Source organism: Acanthopagrus latus, chromosome 20 (assembly GCF_904848185.1).
Source record: "Acanthopagrus latus isolate v.2019 chromosome 20, fAcaLat1.1, whole genome shotgun sequence".
NCBI classification, from domain to species: domain Eukaryota; kingdom Metazoa; phylum Chordata; class Actinopteri; order Spariformes; family Sparidae; genus Acanthopagrus; species Acanthopagrus latus.
In genome coordinates, this window is record NC_051058.1 from 4,816,667 (window position 1) to 4,842,517 (window position 25,851).

The window sequence follows — 25,851 nt, forward strand, 5'->3', positions numbered from 1 at the left end:
ACAGGTCGCAACATCCCCCCTCAGCAGACTCCATCCATCCGCTGTCGTCACACAGATTTCACTCTGAGTGGGTGTTTACATAACGTTTATCAGAAATGTGAACAAAAGTTGAGATTAGACCTGTGGGCACTTTCATAACCTGTTGTCGTCATCACCTTTAATTTATTATGGTTTTGTTATCAAAAGGGCCTTTTTTACCCGATTCAACTTAGAGATAGTTAGCATTGCATTCTGTGGCATTCCAAAACATGGCACACAGTTTCAATTGCTATGGGGTATTTATTTCCACACACAACCCACACCAACAAACACCATGTTCCTTGTTATCAAACCAGTTAAGGCTATACTTAGCATATTATTCAGTCTTTATCATTATTCCATATATGAACTGCTCTATATGACTGAATAAAAAATGGCACCGTTGTCCGATGTGCTGAGGGTCTGCATCACTCCGGCAGATTTATTGTCGGAAAAAAAAAGAGAGAGAGAGAGAGAGAGAGAGAGACGCCATTATACTGAAGGCACTGAATGAACTCACTGATCCAAAAAGAGCAGTTTTTGTCATGTAAATTGGTGAGCAGCTAGGCACAGACTGGCCAGTGGAGCTGAGAGTGGAGACATTCTTGTCTGGCTCTCCCACTGTATCTAAAGGGTGTGCAGTTCTTCTTCCTTTTGGATTGTTGTGGTTCCTCAGCAGTGCACACAGTGAGCAGCTCAGTGTTCTCTGCTAATGAGTCCAGTTCACCACGACAGCACCTCGTTCACGGTAAGTAATGCCCTCTGTTACAACATACGTCATAACATACTTTTAATGAGGTAAAGGCAAAGTATGCTACAGCTGCACAGTGGTGTGTTTGTTTTGGTGTTCAACCTAAGAGTTTCAGGCTGTCAGGTAATACTTTTATCTGACTTTCTACATGTTTATAGAATTATTTTGTTGAGTAGTACCGTTGAAAGAATGAAGCAACCGTTTTAACTGGGGTATTAGATAAGTAAGGAGGTAACTGTGGTCCTATACAGTATGTTTTCTAAGAGTTCTTAACTTGCTCTGATGTCCAGTTTTTTTTTTTTTTTTTTTTTTTTTACCTTCTTCCCACCAAAATACTGAAAATGAAATGATGACCGAGGAACAACAATTTTTGACATACCATGATATGCTCTATTTCATAATTTTTGTAGCTTTGTAATGGTGTGTTGTCTTTGCCAGGTATCTCAAGAGACTTCCTGGTTAAATAAATGTAAATGAGCAGCGATGAGGGTCACAGTCATCCAGGTCAGGTCAGGTGTAAATGGACGGCAGAGTCTTGACCTGAGGGCTTGGTCCGCCTGTGTTGTGCCATTGGTTTATGGAGAAGTTGTATTGTCTCCCCAGTGTAAAAAAAAAAGTGCTTTCTTCACCTCCTCCAGCTGCCCAACCTTCTCATCTCTCGATAGGTGACATGAATAACATTGATCATTTCCATACAATAAGGGCGGCTGTAGCTCAGCAGGTAGACCAGGTCAGCTAGTGATCCTGATGTGCAGTTGGCACCTTGCATGGCAGTGGTGCCATCAGTGAGTGAATCCTGCGATGACGACTGGCGACTTGTCCGGGGGATACCCTGCCGGACACAGCTGGGATTGGCTCCAGCAACAAACCCCGCGACCCCATAAAAAGGGATGAAGCGGTTACAGACAATGACATGACATTTCCACGCAATATAATGCCCTGTTCATGTGGATGCCACTTGAGATGCAGACCAAGAACAGTGCTCCACTGGAGGAGCTGCCCAGCCTGAGTAGCACATGTGCCATGGGACTCCTGTCCTAGGCATGGCAAAACAAACTGGAAAAATCAACTGCAACCCAGTCATGGCAGCATCCCTCCTTGATAGCAATGGGCTCCTATTGGTACAATACCACGCCCGCCACACTGTAAAAAGTATGTAGGATTGGTCTGAGGAAAATGACAAAGGGCTCAAAACATCATATTCCCAGATCCCAGTTGGATGGTCATCTGTCGGAAGCTGGAACAAGTCAGATGCTTCGAGGCTCCACCGCGCAACCCTACAGGACTTAAGGCCCAACACTGCCATTGCAGAGTGCCATTTCCATGTAAGGGTGTACATGCTCTGCTAGGAGCTATGATTTCCCAACAGAACACTGCGTTTGAATACATGATGAATGTTATTCACTTCACCTTTTAGTTCTTTTAGCGTTGTGGCCGATCGCTGTACCCGTGCCTCTTCCCATAATGCTCACATTAGCTGCTAGGAGTCATTAACTATGTTTGCCGAAATTGTTTGTTTCTTGCACTCAGGGAAACCATAGACAGAAATGATTCAGTAGGTGGGCCACTCCCTTCCAGCACCTCCTCCACCAAGTGAAAGGGCTGTTTGGACTGGCATCACTGCCAAAGTGTCAGCCAAGAAAGCAGAGAGGGGGGGGACAGTTGTTTCTGCGGAAGTTTTGCACTCATTGTCAAACTCTATTCAAACAACACCTATCAGGCAAGAAAGACTGCAACACAATGCAACTGTTATCATTGTGTATTATGTACTATTGCTAATTAGACAAGACTGGACTGGATACGTGCAGAGGAGTGAGTATACGATCGCAGTTTGAAGCTTCAGGCCACTGGCCAAGCTGCCATATTTGACAGGTTTATTGTGAGAAGGTGTTTTCCAAAACAGATATCTGGGGATGATAGGACTTGTAAATAGGAATAACAGGCTCTCTGCATGGGGTACGTGTATCAGTTTTCTTAAGGTAAATCAAAATAAGAGCAGTGACGATTCATCTTTTAGTCAACAGACATAAAAATCAACCAGCAGCTGTCTGGATAATCACATAATTGTTTTAATGCACGCTCATGCAAACTTACCAAACATTCACATACATTGTATTATGATATACAATATTATAAAGGACCATTGGTCAAACAAAGAAATTTGAAGTGATTGTCTCAGACTGTTAATTCTAACAGGCATTTGTCACTGTTTTCTGGCCTTTTACAGACGAAACAAGAAAGTGAATATTAATTTATAATGACAGCGATTATCACAACTTTGGTTAAAACCAACTTTATTAAGTATTTAAGGGTTAACGTGAATAAGAGAGACTAATTCTAAAAGTTAAAACTGCACCTTTGTGATCAGAACTGTGAGTATCAATCATAAAACGCCAAGGAGACAAATCTGTCACTGTCAGAAACCATCTTTGTATAGAATATGTACAAACGCTCTCAAAATGTATCAATTGTGATAGTTCAATTGTTATTTATTTCTTTTTTTTTTCTTTGATTGTACTTTAAAAATATATATGCTTTATATCAAATTGGCAGTAATGTATTCAAGAGGAGGTTTCTCCATAGCAGCTATCACAGCCAGAGTGAGAATGATGAATGGGCAAGTGATTCACCACCTAACTATGTTGAGACAAATATAATTAAAAAGAAAGAATGCTAGCTTAGGGCGTGTGTTTTGTAATTTCTTATCTGCAATTTAGAGGTTCACTGTCTTTTCCAAGGCCACTTTGACAGAACTCGTGGTGGCTGATCAAAATCGATATTAGTTGGTGGGTAATCAAAAAGTTTTCCTGAGTGGTGAGCCTTTGTGATTGTCAAAAAAGTGGACTGTTGTCTCTCTGAGGCAAGGTGGATGTGGACGTTTATATACAGTATTTACAAGATCTCTCAAAGCTCATTTAATCCATATTTGTACATTGACGATCGGTCAAAAGACAACGTGTAATGTGAACATGGTCACTCATGGTAATGGACTTAAAGAAGCTAACTGGAGCGCTTTAGCCTCTTTCAACTCATTGTTTTGGTTTTTGTGATTTACATCTTTGTGGTTTCGATTCAGTCTCACTGCTCTCGTCAGCCTTGTTTTCATCTGAAGTAGTCAAGAAAAAAAGCACCAGACGTAGACAAAAATTTAAAAAAATCAAATAAAAGCCAGATATTGTCGGAAGAACAGAACAGAACAAAGTGGAGAATGAATGTTGCGGATCTGCTGTGGCTCTTCTGTAATGGAGCTACTGTCTGCTCATTCGTCTGCCATAGCAACTTTACGAGGTGAAAACGTGTCAGTGAGTTCACAGCTGGTTGCGCCCTTCCTAAGTGGCAACATGAATGTTGTTGACCTCAGATTCAAGGAGAAGGTGTCACCGTAACCGTAAGTGGTGTTAGCTGTCTGCATCCAACCTAACCTTGTGGTGACATATCAGAAAAACACTAACTCTTAGTAAAAAGCTCCCCAACCATGCACTGTCGAGGCCCAATCCCAAAACATTTACATGATGGCAGTGATGGAATGTACAACTCTGAGATACCCTACTTATACTTTACTTGAGTAGTTCCATTTTCTACTATGCTATATCTACTCTACTACATTCTGGAGGTTACTTTCATAATGATTGTGATCGGATCTCAAAAAGAACAAACAGATTCCGTCAACCAGAAAAATGCGGAATATCAGATCCAGTGATTATAATGGTACAGGTACGTTTATTGCGAGAAAGTTACTTTTGATACTTAAGTACATTTAATAGTATCACTATTAATATATGTGGCTAGTATTGAATTTTTAAAAAACTTTTATTTAAGTATGCCTATTTGACTTGTTGGATAGACAGTGGTAAGAGGACACTTAGCCCTGTGGATCCTGTGGTCTCCACAGTGTAGTCCTTTTGTAAGCGCCAGCGTAAATGGCTGTAGAAACACAATTAAGCATAGCGAGCATGAGGATTGAATGCCGGGGTCACCGTGCCACCCTGCCTCTTCTGCTCTGGAATGCAGACTCCTGTATTGGTACTTTACGTCTTCGACAGTGTAAAGGAAGTGGCTTCCCCTCCAGAAAAAGGAAGAAATACATGTGGCAGTCATAATGTTCACATCAAATGCTCGGCAAGTAAGAAAAAAAAAAAAAAAAAGTGCCCGCTCACGATTGTGTAAACACGAGAGTCACATAGCTGTTTCCCATAGCCTCCAGGCAAGTGTTCTGCTCCGTGTGCCACTCCCAGGAGCCTGGAAGGAGGCCATGGAAGGAGGGGCCTGGCGTCCCTCTCTCAAGCCCACACAGGTGAACTCCCGCTGGGGTGGAATGCAGCAGGGAGGGGGCCTTGACACATAGAGGTGTGGAGCTTTTGATTTCAAACAGGGTGGGGAAGAGATAGACATACAGGAAGGGAGTTAACCCTCTCCGTCACAGCTACTCACCTGGATAGGGAAGCGAGAGAGAGAGAGAGAGAGAGAGAGAGAGAGAGAGTGTGTGTGTGCATGTCTGTGTGTGTGTGTGTGTGTGTGTGCCTGTGCGCAGAAGCTAAAGGAGGGATCAAGTCACAGCACACGCATTCATATCCACCCAGTTGCTCTGAGCCTCACTGTCTCTCATGTCTTTCTCCTCTACACACTTCAGAACTCTTGCACACACAGAGACACACACACACACACGACACAGAGTTTGAGGGGACGAATAAGTCAATATTTGACCAGACTGAGCTGTACAGGAAGGAAGAAAGAGTGGAAGTCTTCTCTCAGGGACATTAAGATTGGACACAAGGACTTGGAGAAGTTTTTTTTTTTCTTTTTTTGTTTTTTTCTTACAGGTGGATACAAATTTTTGCAAACCTCTTCGGCCAAACAAAGCAAGCAGGGATCTTTTTCCTTTTTTTTTTCTTCTTATTTAGTGTTGGACTTTTGGACTTGGACTGGGCGAGATCGCAGTAAGAGGTTTGTTTGATCAGTAAACTCTTTGTGTTCAGTCATAAACTGCCTAATGTCTCCATTGTTTTTTTTTTGTTTTTTTTTCCAATTATATCAACGTCACCTGTTCGTCTCAGCCTGGCAACACTGACCGATCGTTCTGCTGGGTCATACTTTTGTGACTTTTGAGCGAGGTGAATAGCTGTAAAGTGTGCGTTATGTGACGTTATGTCTCACCGTGTGGTTTCAGATTTGTATGCAAAGGCTGAAAGACTGAGCTGTGGACAGATTTGGATTTGGTTCAGCACTCATTCTCTTGTTCTCTTCTTCGTGTCTGACTGACTGCCCACATCAGAGCAGAGACTACAGATGCAGCACAGGTGAAAGAACCTGGATGTGAGAACAGCGGAGATAGATTCCCTGGCGTTTCTGTAATCAAGTTTGCCTGATCATCGTCTACCGATTCAGACCTAATATAACCCTCAGAGCTGCTGTGTTATTTTGGGCCTTTAAGGTGATAGCTTTAACAGCTGGAATTTTCCAGGTGTGTGAAGCTGCAAATCAGCTCAGTGTCAAAGACAGGTCCACTGCCATGACCCCTGAAACTGTTATTAAAGACCTCCATCCCCTTGCTGATGATGTCAGCGCAGGGGTCAGACCCACACCCAGCGGTGGTATGCTCACCTGGCTGATAGCTGCAGACACAACAACTGTGGCTTTCAACCCCCGGTGACATGTCCCTCCACCGTCGTGCCACGGTGTTATTCAGACAAAAGAAAGAGCAACGTGAGTGACTCAGTTCTATTTTGGATCTCTCAAGCTGCAATTTGTGTCACCCAGTTTACTGTCAGCGTCATAAAAGCCTGCGCGCACTTTGATTTCATCTGAGATGGAGGAAAAACACAGAGCTTTTTTTTCCCTCCGCTCAGCTCAGACACCGTGACCGATGGTGAAGTTTGTGGAGCGTCAGAGCTGGTGCGTCCTGTCTTCTCCCTGACGCATCTCGGTCAGTGATGTATGTGCGCCTCATGGCATGAACCCGCACACACACACACACCTGTATTCACATTTAGTTCACAGCGAGGTGCTAAGGTGCCTTTCCCATGTGTTTTCAGACTGTGTTTTGAGCTTGGAGAGGTCATTCTCTCACCTCATGGAGAAATTTTTTCTTGGAGCTGTAAATCTTCAGAAGACAAATCATCATATTTTGTGCACTCTGGTGACACATGCAGTATTCAATTTTACTGCCCACTGTGACAATTACTGAAGCATTTCATGCCACATAGTGGCCTTTGTTCACTCCCCACCTCCTGTCTTTGGTGGAGATTGTTTTTGCCGCTTCCTCTCTATCAGATTGTCTTCTGTCCAAGATTCCAGCGTTGAATTATAAAGTGGTTTTATTGTGAAATCTGCACAGGATGCCGCACAGAATATTTCCAGATCCCACCCTGTATGTGATTCTTCTAATACATTTTGTCATGCCTTAGCATGCATATATATATATTATATAGCTCTGTCTGACCGAGGCTACCTGACAATCGCAGGTGGAATACCACTTCAAAACTTTATGAAAAATGAGCTGCACTGCCTGCCAACCAGGGGCATAAATAATGTTTTTTCAAGTCAATTTCAGATCTTGGGGCTTTCCAAGACTTGGATTACACCTGACAAGCTTTTTTTTTTTTCCAGCTTCTTTTTTATGTTTTAAAGCCAGTCCCTGTTTATACTCCAGTTGTTTAGGAGAATGCTGTTTCGCTGTGAAGCGCCAGAAATGTTCTGTAAACTCTGCAACTTCACCTGACTGTTCCATCTGTTTTGTTTTTGTTTTTTTTGGGGGGGGGGGATGAACTGTTCTTTTGATATGTGGTGCTCAAAACATTAGACAAGCATATTCTGTGCACTAATCTGTCTACCAATACTACGTAACTGCCTAATGCTGTAGCCTGCGTTTGGCAGGGGAAAATAATGAATCCATTAACCTCCACTGTATCTCAAAACTTGAGTACCTCAACATTTGCATGGCGAGACACCAGAGATGTTAGCGTTCCTTCGAGAGGTTTCTTTCTGCTTTGGATGCCTCTTAGTTTGCAGCTCCTTTCACAAACTGAGGTGAAGGTAACGGGAGGAACCCCGGCCTGTTAACTTTCCCCGGAGGCTTGACCGAGGGAAAGTGCAGGTGGTTCGTGTTGCAATGAGGTCTGCGGAGATAAAAGTCTCTCTCTCTCTCTCTCTCTCTCTCTCTCTCGCTCTGCCTTTTTTCCCTCCCTCATTCTCTCTCTCTGCAACAGTGAGTATCGGCTGCATTGCACATGTGCATTTATGAATATGCTTGCGTGTGTTTACAGGAGGGAGATGGGGAGATGGACGCTACATCTCTCAGTGGGGCTCGGGCTTCTAGCCGTCCTGCTGACCTGCTGTTATGCTGAAGGTGAGGAAGCCCAGAGTCATAATTAATGATTCTTTTTTTATTTTTTTATTTGTTGACATATTATTTTGAGTGTGTTTTAGGGATTTCCCTTTAGTATTAAAAGAGGTTGGTTTTTTTTTTCAGCAAATACTGACTGGGTCACTGTAATGGTGAAACGGAGAACTAGTGAATAGTGAACTTCACTGATGGAACAAAGAGTCAAACGCTCAGCTAATTGATTGTCAGTAAATGAATAACCAATCAAGCTCGTGATTTATCAAGCAGTCTTCCACAAGAGTCTCCGATTCAGGCCTCTAAAATGTGAAATGATTTCCTTCTCAAGCTCAGTTAATCCACTGTCCAAGCATTGGTTTCATTTGGACTGTAAAGTGGATATAAGATCTGTCCGGTGGTACCGCAGATACTCTAGCGATGTTTCTTGGGTTCGTCTCTCACTTGGTTGTGTCCCTGTGGCTGTGTCTCTTCCTAACACTCCCCATCTCCCTCTTCCCTCTGCTACAGCGAACTACTGCTTGGCTTCCAAGGCCAAGAGCTGCACAGAATGCCTCCAGACTGGGATAGGCTGTGCCTACTGCCCTGATGAGGTGAGACTACAAAAGTAACAGTTTAACAGCAGTGGATTCAAATCTGTCAGTCCTGAGACAAACATGTAAGGGCTGAGGCATTCCTCAAGGAGAGGTGCTGCCCTTTTTTGTCTCCCCAGTATTTGATAAGTATTTTTGTTGGGGTTAGGATCAAATTCTGTGCTCATCAAAATGAACTAATCCAACCTCCTGTTTGCTCAGAACTTTGACGGCCCTCGCTGTGACCTGGAAAAGAATATTATTGCTCGTGGCTGCGGCGCCGCGGCCTTAATCACAGCTCAGAGCTCCAAGGTGATAAACAGTGTAAGTCTCCATCCACCCGATTTCTTCTCCAAGTCGTTCCACCTTCCTCCAGGTTTACATTCATGTTGCTGTTTCTCATCAAAAAAAAAATTGAAGTCTTAACTTGACGTCTGTGTTTTGTTTTTGTTTTTTTTTGTTTTTGTTTTACTGCTCAGGAGGAAAAAATCAACGTGGCACTTCAGAAGTCTCAAGTGTCTCCGCAGAGGGTGACCATGTCCTTCCTGCCAGGAGAGGAGAAGCTGGTGAATGTGGAGGTGTTCGCTCCAACCAAAGGCCCCCTGGACCTGTATATTCTTATGGACTTCTCCAACTCCATGGCTGACGATCTGGACAACTTGAAGAGGATGGGCAACGAGCTGGGTTAGCGTCTTTGCACGGGCAATTGACAGGTGAGGGACGTCTTAGCGGTAGACTAACGCTTATGGTGAATGTGTTCCCTGCAGCCTCCCTGGTGGAGAACCTGTCAGACGACTACACCATCGGGTTCGGAAAGTTTGTGGACAAGGTGATCGAGCCCCAGACTGACATGAGACCCTCCAAGTAAGACAGAAAATGGGACATGCACACACTGAACAGACGAGGACATACACAGGGCACTGTAATCCACTTTCACACGCCACTTCACCTTTCTCTCGTCTTTTGTCCCATCCTCCTTTCCGGCCTTCTCAGACTCAGCCAGCCCTGGCCCAACAGCGACCCTCCGTTCTCCTTCCAGAACGTCATCAAGCTGACCAGCGAATTAAGTGACTTCACCAACAAGCTCCAGAAGGAGAGAATATCTGGCAACCTGGACGCTCCGGAAGGGGGTTTCGATGCTATATTGCAGGCTGCCGTTTGTCGGGTTAGTAGGAATATTAAATGCAAACGGGGTCAAGTTGGCGGAATTTTGCCGAACATCCAAGCCTGCGACTGTTCACAGTTCGTTCTCATTGCTCTCTTAGCATTTTAGCAAAACAGCTCTAAAAAGCCACTCATCAATATGCCACCGTGTTTCTCCGCTCCCATTTTGATTGCTATGCTGATTTTAGGATAAGATCGGCTGGCGCGACCACAGCACGCATCTCCTGGTTTTCTCCACCGAGTCGGCCTTTCACTACGAGGCTGACGGCGCGAACGTGCTGTCCGGCATCCTGCCGCGCAACGACGAACAGTGCCACCTGGACGCAGATGACAAATACACAGAGGATATACACCAGGATTACCCTTCCATACCCACGCTGGTCCGCCTGCTGGGCAAACACAACATCATTCCCATCTTTGCGGTCACCAACCACTCCTACACATACTATAAGGTCGGTGGGCCTCAGTTAGTCAACTGTTACGCTGCTCGCTCCATGGTGTCACATGTCAGAATCTAGGTTATCTAGTCATTTGTTTGTATGATGTGTGCTTCTCTGGGTAGAAACTCCAAGAATATTTTCCCATCGCTGAGGTTGGTCTGCTGCAAGAGGACTCATCCAATATCCTGCAAGTCATGGACTCTGCCTTCAAGGTAAAAACACCACCTCTTCTAACACCTGTCAGCTGTAAGAACATCTTTTACGCGTGTGTGTGTGTTTTTTTGCAGTTGCTGTCACTCTGTAGACAACAGAGTCAAATGGCCGTGCCAAGTTGTGTATGCTGACGTTGCCTTATGTCCTTTCAGAGTATCCGTTCCAAGATGAGCATTCGTGCGGAGGAAAAACCCAAGGCTTTCGAGACACAGTTCTTGAGCACCAGTGGAAAAGTGGCTCAATACGGGGATTTTAATTTCAGACCTGGAACAATAGTAAGAGGAAAAAAAAACGAGACTGAAACAGCTTATTTGACACAAAATCAAACATTCATGGATTTAGACCCAAATACTTGATCTATACCACGTCTATTCCTGTGGCTACAGTCAACAAACATGAAAGTCTTATAGCTGCAAAAAACAAATATTGTCATCAACGGGAGTTAGTCTGTCAATAGTCTGTGCACTCCACTCCCTATTTCTGACAATAAATCACTGGGGGAAAAGAAAGACAATATCCAATCACAGTTTCTTTTTCAAATTTATGCTCAAATTGTACACAAATGTAAAAACTACTGTCACATGAAAACGATCCATTCTAAGGAATTTTCTGTGCAGCACTCTGGCTAAGGTACACATTACATCTCCTGCAGTCATAGGCAGACATATTCATTTTCAATATACCTTTTAGTGAGTCTGTTAAATGTCTAAACATGGTAAGATGGGGGCTGGATTTGGAAGAATCAGTGGAAAATCTTAGCTGTGTAAATTCAATGTATAATGACACGCAAATGAGAGTGATTCAGCCCTGAGTCCAGTTGGGATTCTTGTCAGGATGAATTTACACTGTTACTGTCAAGTGAATCATTCATTTACACGCATTCTTGGCCAATTAAACTGATACAAATCAGTTTAAATGTTTTTTACAGGTGATTTCGTGTGTAGTAAAAATGTCTCAACAGTCTCCTAAGTGCGGATCCTTTTGTGTGTGTGTGTGTGTGTGTGTGTGTGTGTGTGTGTGTGTGTGTGTGTGCTCCCCCTCCAGGGCAAGTTCATGATGAAGCTCACAGCTCAGCGCCTGAATGGTGAGCAGCCTGTCTGTCAGATGAGTCCAGATGAAAAAGCAGGGACGATGAAAGTCAAGCCTACGACCTTTAACGCCGGCGTCAACGTTGAGGCTTCGGTTCTGTGTCCAGTCTGCGAATGTGAGAAGGTAGAAACACCGAAGTTCAAAAGTTGCAGAGCACTTGCACCAATTTACGATGAAATTCAGCTGAGCGCCTCTTTCCGTCTGTCCTCCAGACGCCCCTCCCCAGAGCAGCGAGATGCAATGGCAACGGAGACCTGGTGTGCGGGAAGTGTCAGTGCTATGGTGACTGGTGAGAGCTTCAATTTTTTGTTCTTATAATGAATTTTAAAAAATTCCATATTTGCACCTCAGGCAAAGACGGACTGTTCGAGGCCTCTGGGTTGAAAAGTTTTTTTGTTCTCCGTCTGTTTTGTCCATGGGTCCTTTCCAGGCTGGGTTCATTCTGTAACTGCTCATTAGCTGATTCAGTCAAGTCCACCAGCCAGTGTATTGCTCCGGGCAAGACGGAGCCCTGCTCAGGCCGTGGAGACTGCATGGCGTGTGGAACCTGTGTGTGCTACAACCCCGAGCAGTTCGAAGGGCCCTACTGCCAGTACGACAAGACCCAGTGTCCAAGATACGGAGGCTTCCTCTGCAACGGTGGGACACTTTGTGGTTGTCTGTGATCAAAGTAGTGTTTATGTGTGAAAGAAAAGTTGGGAATCGCCTGAATCGAACTGATCTCATTATTTCCTCTCCTATCAGACCGTGGCTCTTGTGTTATGGGCCAGTGTGCATGCGCTGAGGGCTGGGAGGGCACAGCCTGTGAGTGTCCCAAGAGCAACCAGACCTGCGTGGACAGCAAGGGCGTAAGTACAGCCGACAGTTTTTCATCCGAAGACGAGGTTGTAATGGCGCCTTAAATCTCAGTTGTCGCCTGGCTGTGTCTTTATCTGCACCAGGGCGTCTGCAACGGTCGAGGGACATGTGTCTGCGGCCGCTGTAACTGTCAAAGCTCTGGTCTGGAGTTGACTTCAACCTGTGAGCCAAATTTCCTGGTGGGTGGATATAATGTATGAATATGTCTACTTTTGCGAGAGTGAGTGTATAGCGATAGAAATTCTGGGTTTCCGACACAAGATGTGTTTCTGCTTCTTAAAACTACACTCAACAATATATCAAACCTCAGATTTTTTTATACACACTTTTGGTTGATGTTTCTGTGCAGTCCTGCCTGACCATTGTGTGTGTGTGTGTGTGTGTGTGTGTGTGTGTGTCTGTCCTGTCTAGGCCCAGCTGGAAGTGTGCGAGGCCACAAGGAGTTGTGTTCAGTGTCAGACCTGGAAGACAGGAGAGAAAAAAGAGGACGAAAAGTGCAAAGAGTGCCCCTTCCAAAGTTACACGGTGACGGAGCTCAAAGAATGTAAGGGCACGAGCGGAGCGAAACGACTTGCTTTTCCTCAGATAACACTGCGGTGGCAAAAAAACAAACAAAAAAAACACTTGATAACGCTTTATATGTGTGTGTGTATCTGCCGTGTCTCCAGCGGACAAGGTGCTGGACTCATGCAGTTTCCGTGACGAAGATGACGACTGCACGTACTACTACACTGTCGACAGCTCTCGAGATCCGGCAGTTAAAGGCATGGACGTTCAGGTGCTGGAAAAGAAAGGTGAGCTGCGGGTTGCATATATACTTATATATCCCACCTGCGAGAGATATTTTGTGTAAAATGAAAGTGCGAACCTGTAAGTGGGCACAATACGCTGACTGTGGACGACCGCCCAGTGCCTGAAAACAACAGCGGCATTGTCGTGGGCTAACTTGATGAACTTTTTGTGACAAACCCTCAGAATGTCCCCCTGCGAGCCTCCTGTGGCTGCTCCCACTCCTCCTGTTCCTCCTCTTGCTGCTGGCACTCCTGCTGCTCTGCTGCTGGAAATACTGCGCCTGCTGCAAATCCTGCTGGCAGGTATATTCACACTCACAGTCGTGGACATAATTAATCTATATTTCTCAGTCTTGGTGGGAGTAGTGCTGAGTGTGCTGTCTTCTCTTGTCACAGAGCTGCCTGGCCCTGCTACCTTGCTGTAGGAGAGGTGAGAGGTTTAGACATTACCCGTGGACTTTTGTCTTTTTGCTGGATCATTTGTCCTCCGACCTGGGACCATGTTGAGTGTGAGTCACCTTACGTTGCATTTTTCTTCAGGTCGCATGGTGGGCTTCAAGGAGGATGAGTATTTGCTCCGCCAGTCCCTGCTCACCTCGGACCACCTGGACACGCCGATGGTGAGGACCGGCCCGCCCAAAGGAACCGATGTGGTTCGCTGGAAGGTCACGGACAACGTGCACCGGGCCCCCACACACCCCCAGGCTCTGATAAAGCCCAACCCTAAAGAAATTAGTGAGTGATCAAATGTTCGAGCAGCATTAAACTGACCTTTGAGCTAAAGAAGTCCTCACTTTATCATTTCGTGGTTCCTCTCTCGCCTCGTAGTCCAGTTCCCGGTCTCCCTCAGGCTGAACAGGCTGTTCTCTGAGAATCTGTCCCGCCTTGAATCCAGAGACGCCGAGCAGCTCCGCAAGGAAGTGGCCGATAATGTGAGCCTGTTTTTGCGTTTGTCGTCGGGCACACGTATGAATGTATGAATGACGACTGTATCACTGAGCGCTGTTTGTTCCCCCATCCAGCTCAATGAGGTGTACAAGCAGATTCCCGGAGCACAGAAGGTGCAAAAAACCACGTTCAGGTAGGATGTGTTCAACTGCGCATCTAGTTATGCACAGTATGTTCCTTCACAGACCTGATTTTCCCGAATTAAAAGAACAATGGAAATGTAATGCCTGTTCTGTCACTCTTTAACTCTTGTTTTGGTTCTCGCAGAATGCAAAGGAATGCTGGGAAAAGGTAAGATTTTGATCAGTACAATAAAAAGACATCACCAGAGGTTACTGTCTCTTTCAAGGACCCAAAGGTCATGTCAGTCTCCTGTGCTCCTCAGGCAGGACTACACCATTATGGACACTGTCTTGTCCGCTCCTCGTGCCAGCTACCCTGATATAGTCAAACTCACGGAGAAAAACGTCCAGTCTGGAAACGTACGTGACCTCAAAGTGGTGCCCGGCTACTACACTGTGGCTACAGACCGAGGTGCGTCTCAACAGTTCGTGTGTGTGGACGAATTGAATTAGAGTGTTGCAGTTTAAAAGCAAAGTTAAGCGAATCATTCTCTTATCACCTGTCTATATCCGTCAGTCTTGTCATAAATCTCGAACCGTTGTTCCACTTGCAGAGGCTACGGGAGCCGTAGAGTTCCAAGAAGGTGTGGAGTCAGTAGACGTTCACGTGCCGCTCTTCGTCAAGGACGAAGACGACGACAAGAAACAGCTGCAGGTGGAGGCCATCGACGTGCCGCTGGGCATCGCTGAGATTGGAAAACGCTTGGTCAACATCACCATCATCAAAGAGCACGGTGAGAAGTCTCAGATTTCAGCTTCGTATGTAAAAGTTTTCAATCAAAGAACACGAGACGATCGACTCAGAGCTACTGTGACCTGAACCGATGTCAGGGTGTTTGATCTTCACTTTGTATTGCCCCCCCAACAGCCTCCAGCGTGTTCTCATTCCTCCAGCCAGCCTACACCTACAGCAGGCAGGACGGGGTGGCCAAAATCCCTATCAGCAGAGAGATCATTGAAGATGGACACACACAGGTCACCTACCGCACACGGGACCTCACAGCCAAGGATAAGAAGGTGAGGCCCTGTATTTAGCTTAATATCCTCACACCTACGAAAACATTTCGGGTTGTTGCCTACAGTTGGTGGGGATCATGTAGTAGGTGGGCTAAAGGTCTCAAGCAAGGCTACTGTCCTCACCTTTTCTGCCTGTATTTTAGGACTATGTGACTGTGGACGGAGACCTGACTTATGTTCCTGGTGAGACCCAGAAAATAGTGCCGGTTCGTCTGCTTGAGCTGGGCGAGAAAGATGGCCTCCTGGAAGACAAACAGGTCAAACAGTTTGTCATGGATCTCAGTAACCCACGGCAGGGCGCAAAGTTGGGACGCTATCCGAGAACCACAGTTACCATCACAGACCAACCAGGTGAAAGCGTGCAAGAGGCCTTTAACATCAGTATGTCTCCCCCCCCCACCCCACATTGCGCTGATTACTCCCTATTATCTTATTTCATCCAGAGCCCAGTGTGATGATGTTCAAAAAGGGCACCCAGAACTTCACCACGTCTGACCCAACCTACACCATCCCAGTCGTCCGCACTCGCAATCATGACAGCCCCGCCACAGTGAAATGGCGCACCAAGAAGGCCCAGCGCTTTGAGCTGTCCGCCCCACTAAAGTTTGGCCCTGGGGAGACAGAGAAGAACATAGTGATCGACCCGAAGTCTCATCCCGGCCCAATCCAGCCTGAGACCTTCCAGCTGGAACTGTTTGACCCAAGTAGCAACGCCTCTGTTGGAGAGAGGAAGACCACCCTCGTCAGTGTCACTGATGGAAGTAAGACCCAATCACTGTCATTTGTCGCAAAGACATTAGAACTAAAGTGAATGTAAAATGGCACTTGATACGTTTCTGGAGCTCAAGATTTGATATGACGACAGAAGGGATCATTCATAAAAAAAAAGAAAAAAAGCAAAGGGCATGGTATCTGGTGAATGTTTCATTTTCTAACCTCTTCCACTTCCTGCAGTTACGAAATCTCCAGAGATTGCCCAGATGCAGGAAATGGGCTTCATAGACCGGAAAGCGTCTTCTCCCAGTGGCTACCTTCCTGCCCCAGGATACCCGAAGGCCAAAGCCACTGGACCCAGAAGCATCCACCTCAACTGGGACCCTCCACCTGGTAATCCCATGGGGTACAAGGTACACAAAATGTATACGCTGAGGAGCTTCAATTTGACTGAATAACAAAATCACCATTTACAACGGGCACTGTGTTTCTCACATGCTGGGTCTTTTGTGTCCTGCATTTTAGGTCAAGTACTGGATCTTCGGTGACCCAGAGAAGGATGCCCAGGTCTTAGATGTGAAGACTCCTCAAGCCGAGTTGACCAACCTGTACCCCTATTGTGACTACGAAATGCGAGTGTGCGGCTACAATGCAATGGGAGACGGCTACGATACGGATGTTGCCACCTGTCAAACACTGGAGGATGGTAATAACTTCCGTTAGATGTTAAGAGTTTGGTTAATGGCTCTTCATTATTAGAGAGAGAGAGAATTCACGTGTGTTTTGTTTTATGACAAATGTAATCCTTTGGACTGGGCAGCACCACCAACCGTTAAATATGTCACCAAGTGTGTTTGTGAACGTTTTTCTCAAGTTTTAACTTTGAGTTACTTCCAAACAAGCGATTTGCTAAACCAGGCGCCGCCATTTAAACCTAACAAATGTTTTAGCTACCGTAGGAAACACTTTGGTAATGCCTATCAGTTGCTGTAGTGCTGACTATTTAGACATCTAGTCACTGTTGCAGTGCTAGAACTATATCAACGTTAACTGCCAATCTGTTGTAACATGCATACATTGGGAAATACGTGTTGCGGAATCAGAAGTGTTTGTGCAATTTAGAGTGCGGGGTAGATATCAGATTATGCTAACCTAGTTGGCGTTATTTGGTGAAAACTTAGCATAATGTTTTTGTGTTTTGAGTTCTGTTGTGTCACAGTTTACCTCATTATCAAACAGCAATGTGGCAACTTGGGCTGCATGACATGGTCAGAAAGGGACGTTGCGATTATTTTTCGACAGACACTGCCATGGCGATATAATTCCTGATCATAACGGATGATTCAGTTTTACATCACAATTTTCGTCGTCATTGAAAAACTCTTGATGATGTAGAATTTCTCCCAGTCTCTGCCCAACAAACACGTTTTATTACACCTGGAGGACAAAGTTGGTAGGGCAGAGCATCTCTGCAGCACTACACCATTTAATTAAAACACTGTTTGGTGACACATTTTACCTTTATAAAATAATTACATTTCTTGCAGTTTTGTCATCAATTGCGCAGCCCTAGTGCCAACTACTATATTCTATGTAACCTCCTTTAGGTACATGAGTAACAACTTATAGGAATTAGCCAGCGTTATGCAACCAGTTTGACTTTAGTAATGCATAAATCTCCACTTTGTCAAAACTTTTGTTTTAACTAGTATTGAGCACAAGGGTCTTCCTCAGACTGCTTTATATGTTAAGAACCAATCTCATTGGATATTGGGATGCGTGTGCCTTTTTTTGTGATCATTTCTGTATGTTTGAACATACAAACAGTTCCTGTCTTGTTTTCCTCCAGTTCCTGGTGAACCTGGACGTCTGGCCTTCAACGTCATCAGCCCAACTGTTACTCAGGTCAGCTGGGCAGAGCCTGCGGAGACCAACGGCAACATCACAGCCTACGAGGTCATCTACACACCCATCGACGATGAAATGAGTAAGAGGCAGTGGCCAACCTTAGAAACTGAAATAATGTACAAACATTTGCATCACGTGGTCGTCATCGTGTCCCAATACTCCTCTGACAGAGCCGGTGGGGGCTGCCAAGAAAGTTAAGATTGACAACCCCAAGAAGCGAATGCTGTTGATCGAGAACCTCCAGAGCGCACAGACCTACCAATACAAGGTTCGTGCCAAGAACAGCGTGGGCTGGGGCCCCTTCAGAGATGCCACCATCAATCTGGCGTCACAGCCTGCCAGACCTCTGTCAAGTAAGTCAGGGACAGCACATCTCCAGAACACCTCCGGTCAGCTCTGAAAAGAAATTAATTTGCCCCTCTTTCTGCCCCTAGTTCCTATCATTCCAGATGTCCCTATTGTGGACGCAGAGGCGGGAGACGAGTACGACAGCTACTTGATGTACAGCAATGAGGTGATGAAGTCACCTACAGGCTCCAAGACACCCAGCGTCTCTGGTGATGGTGGGTACCAAGAGCTGAAAGCACAAGCTAACCTTCAACAGCTTACAGCGTATAAAAAAAAAAAAACTCATTGTGCTTGTGTTTACCAGAGTGTGAGCTATCTCAGTAGCATACGTTCAGTTATTTCAGTCCTCGGCGTGCAAGCGCTTTGTGGGATCTTGCTTTGTTTTTGTAGCCAAAGTGTTAAACCAAGTGTTTATTTGATGTACGCTGCGGTGTCATTGCGTGGTCAGAAGGGAGAGAGACTCGGCAACAGGAACTGGAGATGTTGATCAGACATGTGCTGCACAAAATCACCCAACTAGTGCGACTGGGATGGCTTCTCCTCCTCCTCCTCCTCCTCCTCCTTCTTCTTTCCGCCAACTCACTTTTTCTGTGACATTAATACTTTTCCTCATTTTGGAAGAGAGACATTAAGGGTGAGGGTAAGAGTTCATGGCTGGCATCAAATCTCACGGCTTTGCCTTTTTTTTTTTTTTTTTTTTTTTTCCCGATCACTTCCATCTGTCGGGGCAAATTCTCCTGCAGGCAACGCCCCAATCCAGGCCGCAACAACATGTGCTTCCAATGCATCCCCAGATCTGCAATAGAAGCGCTTCACAATCGCAAACCGCAAGGCCTCATTCAATCTGCTGTCACTCTCTTTTTCACGTTTTTCTGTGCTCTTATTCTGATTTCTCTGGAAGGATAATGCCAGTGTTGCCCCTCGCCTCCAGAACAATTTGGACTATATACATGATGTACTTCCATTTATGTGTTTGATAGTTTTTTTAGGTCATAATGTGTAGTAAAATCAGTTCTTTCACACTTCGCTTCAAATCCATCCATGGCCTGCTTGCTTCTCCCCCCCCCATGACCCTGAATACAAGGATGGAAACCTGTCAAGTTGGTGGGGTCCAACCTCGATCTGCGTAAGGTGTCGTGGAAAAAGCAAGTGGACGTCATCCCCAGTCGGCACAGCACAGACACAGAGGCGAGTTCAGATGAGGCTCCCCACCCCAGCTCCACCCAAACACGCGTGCCAGGTGAAGACCACTCCATCAGACCCACAGATAGACAGACAGGAAGCTAGCATGCCAGCTATTATGCACGGCCTGCCAGATGCCCCTGCAAGCCAGCAAAACGTTTCTCTCTGCCTTCGCGATGTGATACCTGTCAGAAATATCAACATGTGTCTGATCGTTCAGTTTTCGGGGTTTCAGTCCTTGTCCCCACTTGCCCCTAGCTGGCACCTATCCCTGCTCTGCCCAGAGAGGAGCGCTGGCATCAACTGCTCCTCCTCCAGTTGATGATCGGGGGCAGGTTTTTCCAGGTGCCTGTCTCTGTCTGTCCTCTCTCCATCCCACTGGGGAAGTAGTGATCTTGAGGAGGCTTGTCGGCTGTGTGTGAAGGCTGAGTCACTGCGCAGCTATATGGAAATTGTGGCTTCTTAATGAAAGTCAGTCTCACCTCTGCGGGGCAATTTCACTGACGACATCTTTCCCTGTAGCTGTTAAATTGTTTTCTCTTGCAGCTGTGTTTGTTTTTATTTTTCAGATGTGCCTTTTTAGATGTGAAGCGCCTTTTGGACTGGTTTGTAGAAGCTCACTTATTCACATTTAGCAAGCCGCGGATTTTCCACGAGGGGAGCTGTTCAGCCAGCATTGCCCAGTTTGGCACCTGCCAAAGAGAGGGCAGCAGTTTAACTAAAGGGTAGAGTCACACAAACGTGACTACAGGCGAGTGACCATCACTTGCAGAAGCTGGATGTGTGGCAGATGGAACCAAGTTCGCTGATTTGTTGTCCAGTTTAGCCACATGGAAGTCAGTGCTGTTGGTTTAGTTTGTGGCGTCACCGAGGCTGAACTTCACACAAATCTGCTTTCTTTAATTCACCCCTTCACTCGCATATATTGGAAGTGAAAGACACATATTCACCACATTAAATCTCGCACATGCATGACCACCACCGTCACCTGCCGATGAAGGCAGGTACATGTCGCCACCTACGAGCAAACGAAGTTAAGACTATTTCGTCACCAGCAAAAGGACATTTTAGCACCCTACCTGTAACACTCAGGACCTGGAGCTGTTACTTTCCTTGCCTGTGGATGGAGCTCGCCTGCCTGTGTACACCGTTGTTGCTGTTTCTATAACCTCTAAATGGCTCATGTGGAGCCGCAGGTCTAACTCTACACTGCGGGTGCTTCCTTTATAGAATGGCTGAGCTTAAATGTGGGTGCTTGACATCAATCAATGGCACCTTGTTCTTCCAATCCATGTCAGAACGCTGGAATGGAAACTGCTGAATTTCCTGTGACCTGTCTGTTGACAACTCTGGCTCCTCTTTTGGTGTTTTACAGATTACACGATGAACGGGAAGTGGGATCAGAACTTCCTCTTCCCAGGGGGATCAGGGACGCGCAACATGTCAGCATCGTCCTCTCCCATGTCCACTCTGAGCTCCAACTACAGAGGGGCGGGCGGCTCATTTACCACGGAAACAACCACCACCTACATGACGGGGCCGGGTAAGACGGACTCCGGTAATTCCACTGATTCATACAAAAGAAAATCGAGATATCATTTTTCTTTACCCTTTGTTTTTCTGTCCTCTGGTAGGAGGCTCTCGTAGACAGGACATGGTTGGGGGAGTGCACACCTCAGAAGTCATCATGAGGAAGCGCTCAGAGAACAGGGGTTACGCAGATGAAAACATCCGGGACTCTATCGTCATGGGAGAGGTGTCGAGCAAGTTCCCAGATCTAAGTAAGCTTTAGACCTCAGCAGTCTTTTTAAATTTGTTCCTAAGTAAATGTAAAAGGACGTGGCGTTGCCTTTCTGGTCAGTGACTTTACCTCAGAGTGCAATGTTTGAGGTGCCTCAGCAGGTAAACTGTGCAGGCGCATGAAGCCAATGGCTTAGCAGGTTTGGGGCTGTTGGCTGCGTTGCTATGCTGACTATCGCTCTTTCTCTGTCCCTCCCTTGTCTCAACTCTACCCTTTTTTTTTTGTTTTATTATGCTTCCTCTTCTTTTTCCACTCGACTCCTTCCCCTGCCAACTTTCCCCTCCCGCTGTTCTACTTCCATCAACTTCTTTATTACCCTCCCTACATCCTTCTCCTTTGCCCCCACTTGCTCAATGCGCCATCAGGTGGGTTCGGCTACACTGGGATGCAGAGCAGCTCTCACAGCCAGTTCAGCTACGGCCTGCCTCAGGCTCCGAGGGGCAGGAGCCAGTCTTCAGACATCAACGAAGCCCTGTACAATCTGGACAGGGTGCTCCAAGGTAAGTCTGCGGCATCCAAGCACGAAGGCACCGGATACGTTTGCGAGGTGTTATGCATGACGCACCCCTCTTCTGTCGTCCTTATTTGTGCCTAACGTTTGTCCCGTACCTTTTCTACCTCACTGATGTCCTCTTTAAAGACCTCACGTGCTCTTTTATGTGTTTTGTCTCCTTGATCTCTATCCTTTTTCACCATTTTTTAAACTATACCATATGTTTTTAGTCAAGTTTCTTTTTCATATGTGATCATAGTAATGTCAGCATCAGATGGCAGTTCAGTGGCAGCAGGGACTGTTTAGGAAACTTCTCGTTGCTGTACTCAGGTGTGATGCGACTTCAGACATTTTAGAGGAAGCAGCACATTCAAATTCTAAGTTATTGTAGCTGACAGTGAGCTCAAAATTAACAATGTCAGAAATAGCCAAACAGAAACATGTTTTGCATCTCCACAAGTTGAATTTCGCACTAAATCGGTGGAAATATATAGCTGTCTGAACAGAATGGGAACAATCAAAACGTTGATAAAACAACCTTTGAAAAAGTATATACTTTGAAAAATGGTGAGAAATATCGCAAAGTATTGCATATGCAATACATATTATTTATAATTTACTAATTCATATCTTCACTTCTCTGTGTTTTTCACTCTTTATACTCTGTGTCTAAAATGAGATAGACCTAAGATTATAATAACATCCACCGGTATTTTTAGCCTTGTCTCTCTGTGTCACCCCTCAGATGCTCGACTCTCCCCCGGTGTTCCAGACACCCCCAGCAGACTGGTGTTTTCTGCTCTGGGACCCACCGCACTCAAAGTCAGCTGGCAGGAGCCCCACTGTGAGAAGGACATCATGGGCTACTGCGTTCTCTACCAGCTGCTCAACGGAGGTACTTCACGCCTCCAAGGACCTGACCACTGCTTCAGTTGTTGATTTTATTTTTAATCTTCTCTGTGTTAAAGAACATTCTGCCACACCAGGATACAGAGCGTGTTTAACAAGCGCGTGAAACAAATCAAGCTGAGACACAAACATCACAAGTACATGCCCTGGATTGTAAGCGCATGCAAAGCAGTCGATCAAAAAAGTAAATTATGGAGAAAAATATCAGTCATATATTCCACAGATCTATTGTAACCCGTTGAAGCTATTGGAGACAATATTTGATGTTGATATCAATTGTTTGGTTTGTTTTGTGAAGTAAAATTCAGATTTTGCCATAATAACTTTTTTTGATTGCCGAAACTAAATAAAGTCTGCTCCTTCCTGTAGGCGAGATGAAGCGCATCAATGTAACAAACCCCGCGGAGAACTCTGTGATCATTCAGGACCTGCTGCCCAACCATTCCTACCTATTCAAGGTGAAGGCTCAGAGCCAGGAGGGCTGGGGTCCAGAGAGGGAGGGAGTCATCACCATCGAGTCCGCTGTCGACCCTAAGAGTCCCCTCAGCCCCATGCCAGGTACTCATTCTGTGGATCTTGGTTCACAACATCTCCGTCTGACCCACGGACACAGTCGCTGGGTTTTAACGCAGCAAACAGAAATGCAGTGTCCCATCTAATGCTTTCGTCTGTCTCATGTTTCACTGAAGGCTCACCATTTACCCTGAGCACCCCCAGTGCCCCCGGCCCCCTGGTCTTCACCGCACTCAGTCCTGATTCCCTGCAGCTCAGCTGGGATAAACCTCGTAAACCCAACGGAGACATCCTGGGCTATGTAGTCACATGTGAACAGTTGCATGGTGGAGGTAAGGCTTTAATGACAGCTGAAACAAACAAGCAAACAAAAAAACATTTGAAATTCATTGAGATGTCTGGTTTTGTGCATTTTCCCAGAAGCCTGTGAAAGTATTATATTTTCTCACCTGTTTCTTGTCTTTCCTCCAGGAGACGTGCGTTCCTTCCAGGTGAATGGCGATAGCACCGAGACCAGTCTGACCGTCCCAAACCTGACCGAGAATGTTCCCTACAAGTTTAAAGTCCAGGCTCGAACCACGCAGGGCTTCGGCCCCGAGAGGGAGGGCATCATCACCATCGAGTCTCAGGATGGAAGTAAGATGAATCCTTCCGACGGAGCTATTGGTGTGAACGAATAGTATATAGGATAGTACATCATTTCCCCAGCAGCATGACAGTAACTTTCGAACTTGGGGAGAGAAACGATCACTATCCCCAAACAAGGCAGTTTATCCTCTGGGAGCATGAACGCAAATGCCAATCTTTCTATTAAACTTTGGGACTTTCTCTGCAAAGTGTTGACATTTTGGCCTTAATGGATGCCAGAACAAAACTCGTACAGTGAATGGGCATGAACGTGCTAAGTAAATTTCAAGGCGAGTGAAAAAAATCTGGCCCTATGTTGGCATTAAAGAAATCATATATTAAATCATATTGATCTCCTGGTGTTCATGGAAGTCTGGCCTTTAGATTTTAATAGCTCGTATGTAATATCTTGGTACCAAAGGCCAGTTTTAGAACAAGTAGAACATTTTGGTAAGTTCTGAAAATGACATCACTTCACTGTAATATAGTCTTTAAAACCAGGAAAAGACAGCACGACATATCACTCTATAACGATTTTAAAAATCTAAGATAGATAGTCTCAGATCATGATTCCTGAGGTCCTCAATATATTCATAACAAAGTTCATGACAGTCTGACCAGTAACTGGTTGCGTTTTCTTGCTCTGGACCAAAGTGACTCATATAACATGCACTCAGGATATCGATATTATCTAATATCCTGTTTTGCGGTCCCATCACTTTCTCATGATTTCTGACATTCTAGTATCCAGCAGTATACTTATGTCAGTATTTCTTTACTTTCTTGCCCCTCACAGGTGCTTTGTCTCAGTACAACAGCCAGTCACTGGTGAGGAGAGAGGTTTTCCAAATGCCAACCGAGGTCAGCACGCGAACCAACGTCTCCCACACGATGCTCAATGACCCCTATTTCTCAGGTACAAACGTAGCCTCCGTTTCAGTTCTCCTCCTTTAAGTTCTCCCAAATACATATATGAAAGACATTTACACGTCGATAACAACTGCTCCTTCACAACAGATGGGATGATGATGACAACGACCTCGCAGCACACAGAGACCAGTGGCATGATGACCCAGATCACCAAGGAAGTGGTTCAGAGGAGCGTCATGGGAGGAACCACTGTCACAAAGAAGATGTTCTACGAATCTTAAAGATCTTGTGTCATTTAATGATCTAGGCGGGGCCAAGATGATGAGGAATCATATATGAGTCTTATAAACAGAGTCATCCTCAGAGCACTCACTGTGTGTGTGTGTGTGTGTGTGTGTGTGTGTGTGTGTGAGAGAGATTCTGCAGCCAAAAATCATTCAATATAATATATGGTCAGAGGGGAGGCCGCTCGTTTGTGTCTGTTACAAAATGTGGATACTTTCCTGCATAGATGAGGATCATTTTTATTCGTTGTCACCTCTAATGTTTCATTCCAGTTTCGGCCCACTCAGAGAATCATTTTTTGTGAGACTCAACTCCCTCTGCGGGCCCAGATCTGGTAGGACACACTGGGGCTTCAAATCAGGCCAGCATGGCGCAGTAATCTGACTGCAGCACAGTAATCCAAAGTCACCTTTTCCCCTTGTCTCCCGTCCTCCTCTTCTCTGACAGAGATGTGTGCGTCTGGTGTTTTGAGTGCTTCAGCTTAGGCCGACCAAATTTCGAATCTCTCTCCGACTTTGAGAGACTGGCTTGACATTGTTCTGGGTCTTTCTTGATGAATGTCTTATCCTGAGTGATTGATAATATAGAAGGGGTGTCTTAAGACTTTCATAGATTTGTATTATATTAAAGTGCTTTTTCAAAGCATATTTAATGCTTTTGAGGTTTTTACCTAATGCTGATTTACATTATATTTAATACCAAATATAGAGAGGTCATTCCATGTCAACTCACCCAGAGTTCTGAACTTTTCCCAGTTCATGTCATGCAATTTCACCAAAAAAAAATGATGTGAAAACGTTTATAAAGGATAATAGGATCTTTTCTAGATTCCATGAATTTAATAGAAGTTGGCATGGAATAACCCTGGGGTACTTCTATAAA

General features: G+C 45.4%; 1 protein-coding gene across 3 annotated transcripts; it reads left to right on the forward strand.

Moving 5' to 3' along the window:
- The first annotated feature begins 659 nt into the window (after positions 1–659).
- Positions 660–25,754, forward strand: itgb4 (integrin, beta 4). 3 transcript variants are annotated; one of them, XM_037082470.1, is made up of 42 exons: positions 660–766; positions 8,032–8,114; positions 8,616–8,698; positions 8,900–9,001; positions 9,157–9,361; positions 9,445–9,541; positions 9,671–9,842; positions 10,030–10,293; positions 10,404–10,493; positions 10,647–10,769; positions 11,539–11,706; positions 11,796–11,872; positions 12,014–12,222; positions 12,328–12,431; positions 12,525–12,620; positions 12,853–12,985; positions 13,110–13,235; positions 13,417–13,535; positions 13,629–13,662; positions 13,773–13,967; positions 14,061–14,164; positions 14,255–14,313; positions 14,448–14,471; positions 14,566–14,714; positions 14,857–15,036; positions 15,171–15,319; positions 15,463–15,670; positions 15,763–16,080; positions 16,274–16,446; positions 16,559–16,739; positions 17,883–18,020; positions 18,112–18,294; positions 18,376–18,504; positions 20,847–21,014; positions 21,106–21,252; positions 21,638–21,772; positions 22,511–22,660; positions 23,044–23,232; positions 23,364–23,519; positions 23,659–23,823; positions 24,611–24,730; positions 24,832–25,754. In XM_037082470.1, the coding sequence occupies exons 2-42, from the start codon at positions 8,039–8,041 to the stop codon at positions 24,963–24,965; spliced, it is 5,832 nt and encodes a 1,943-aa protein (XP_036938365.1). In that variant the 5' UTR covers positions 660–766; positions 8,032–8,038; the 3' UTR covers positions 24,966–25,754. The 3 variants fall into 3 exon arrangements, with proteins under 3 accessions (XP_036938365.1, XP_036938366.1, XP_036938364.1); XM_037082469.1 differs by lacking the exon at positions 660–766 and adding an exon at positions 5,335–5,713; XM_037082471.1 differs by lacking the exons at positions 660–766; positions 21,638–21,772 and adding an exon at positions 5,333–5,713.
- The last annotated feature ends 97 nt before the right edge of the window (positions 25,755–25,851 follow it).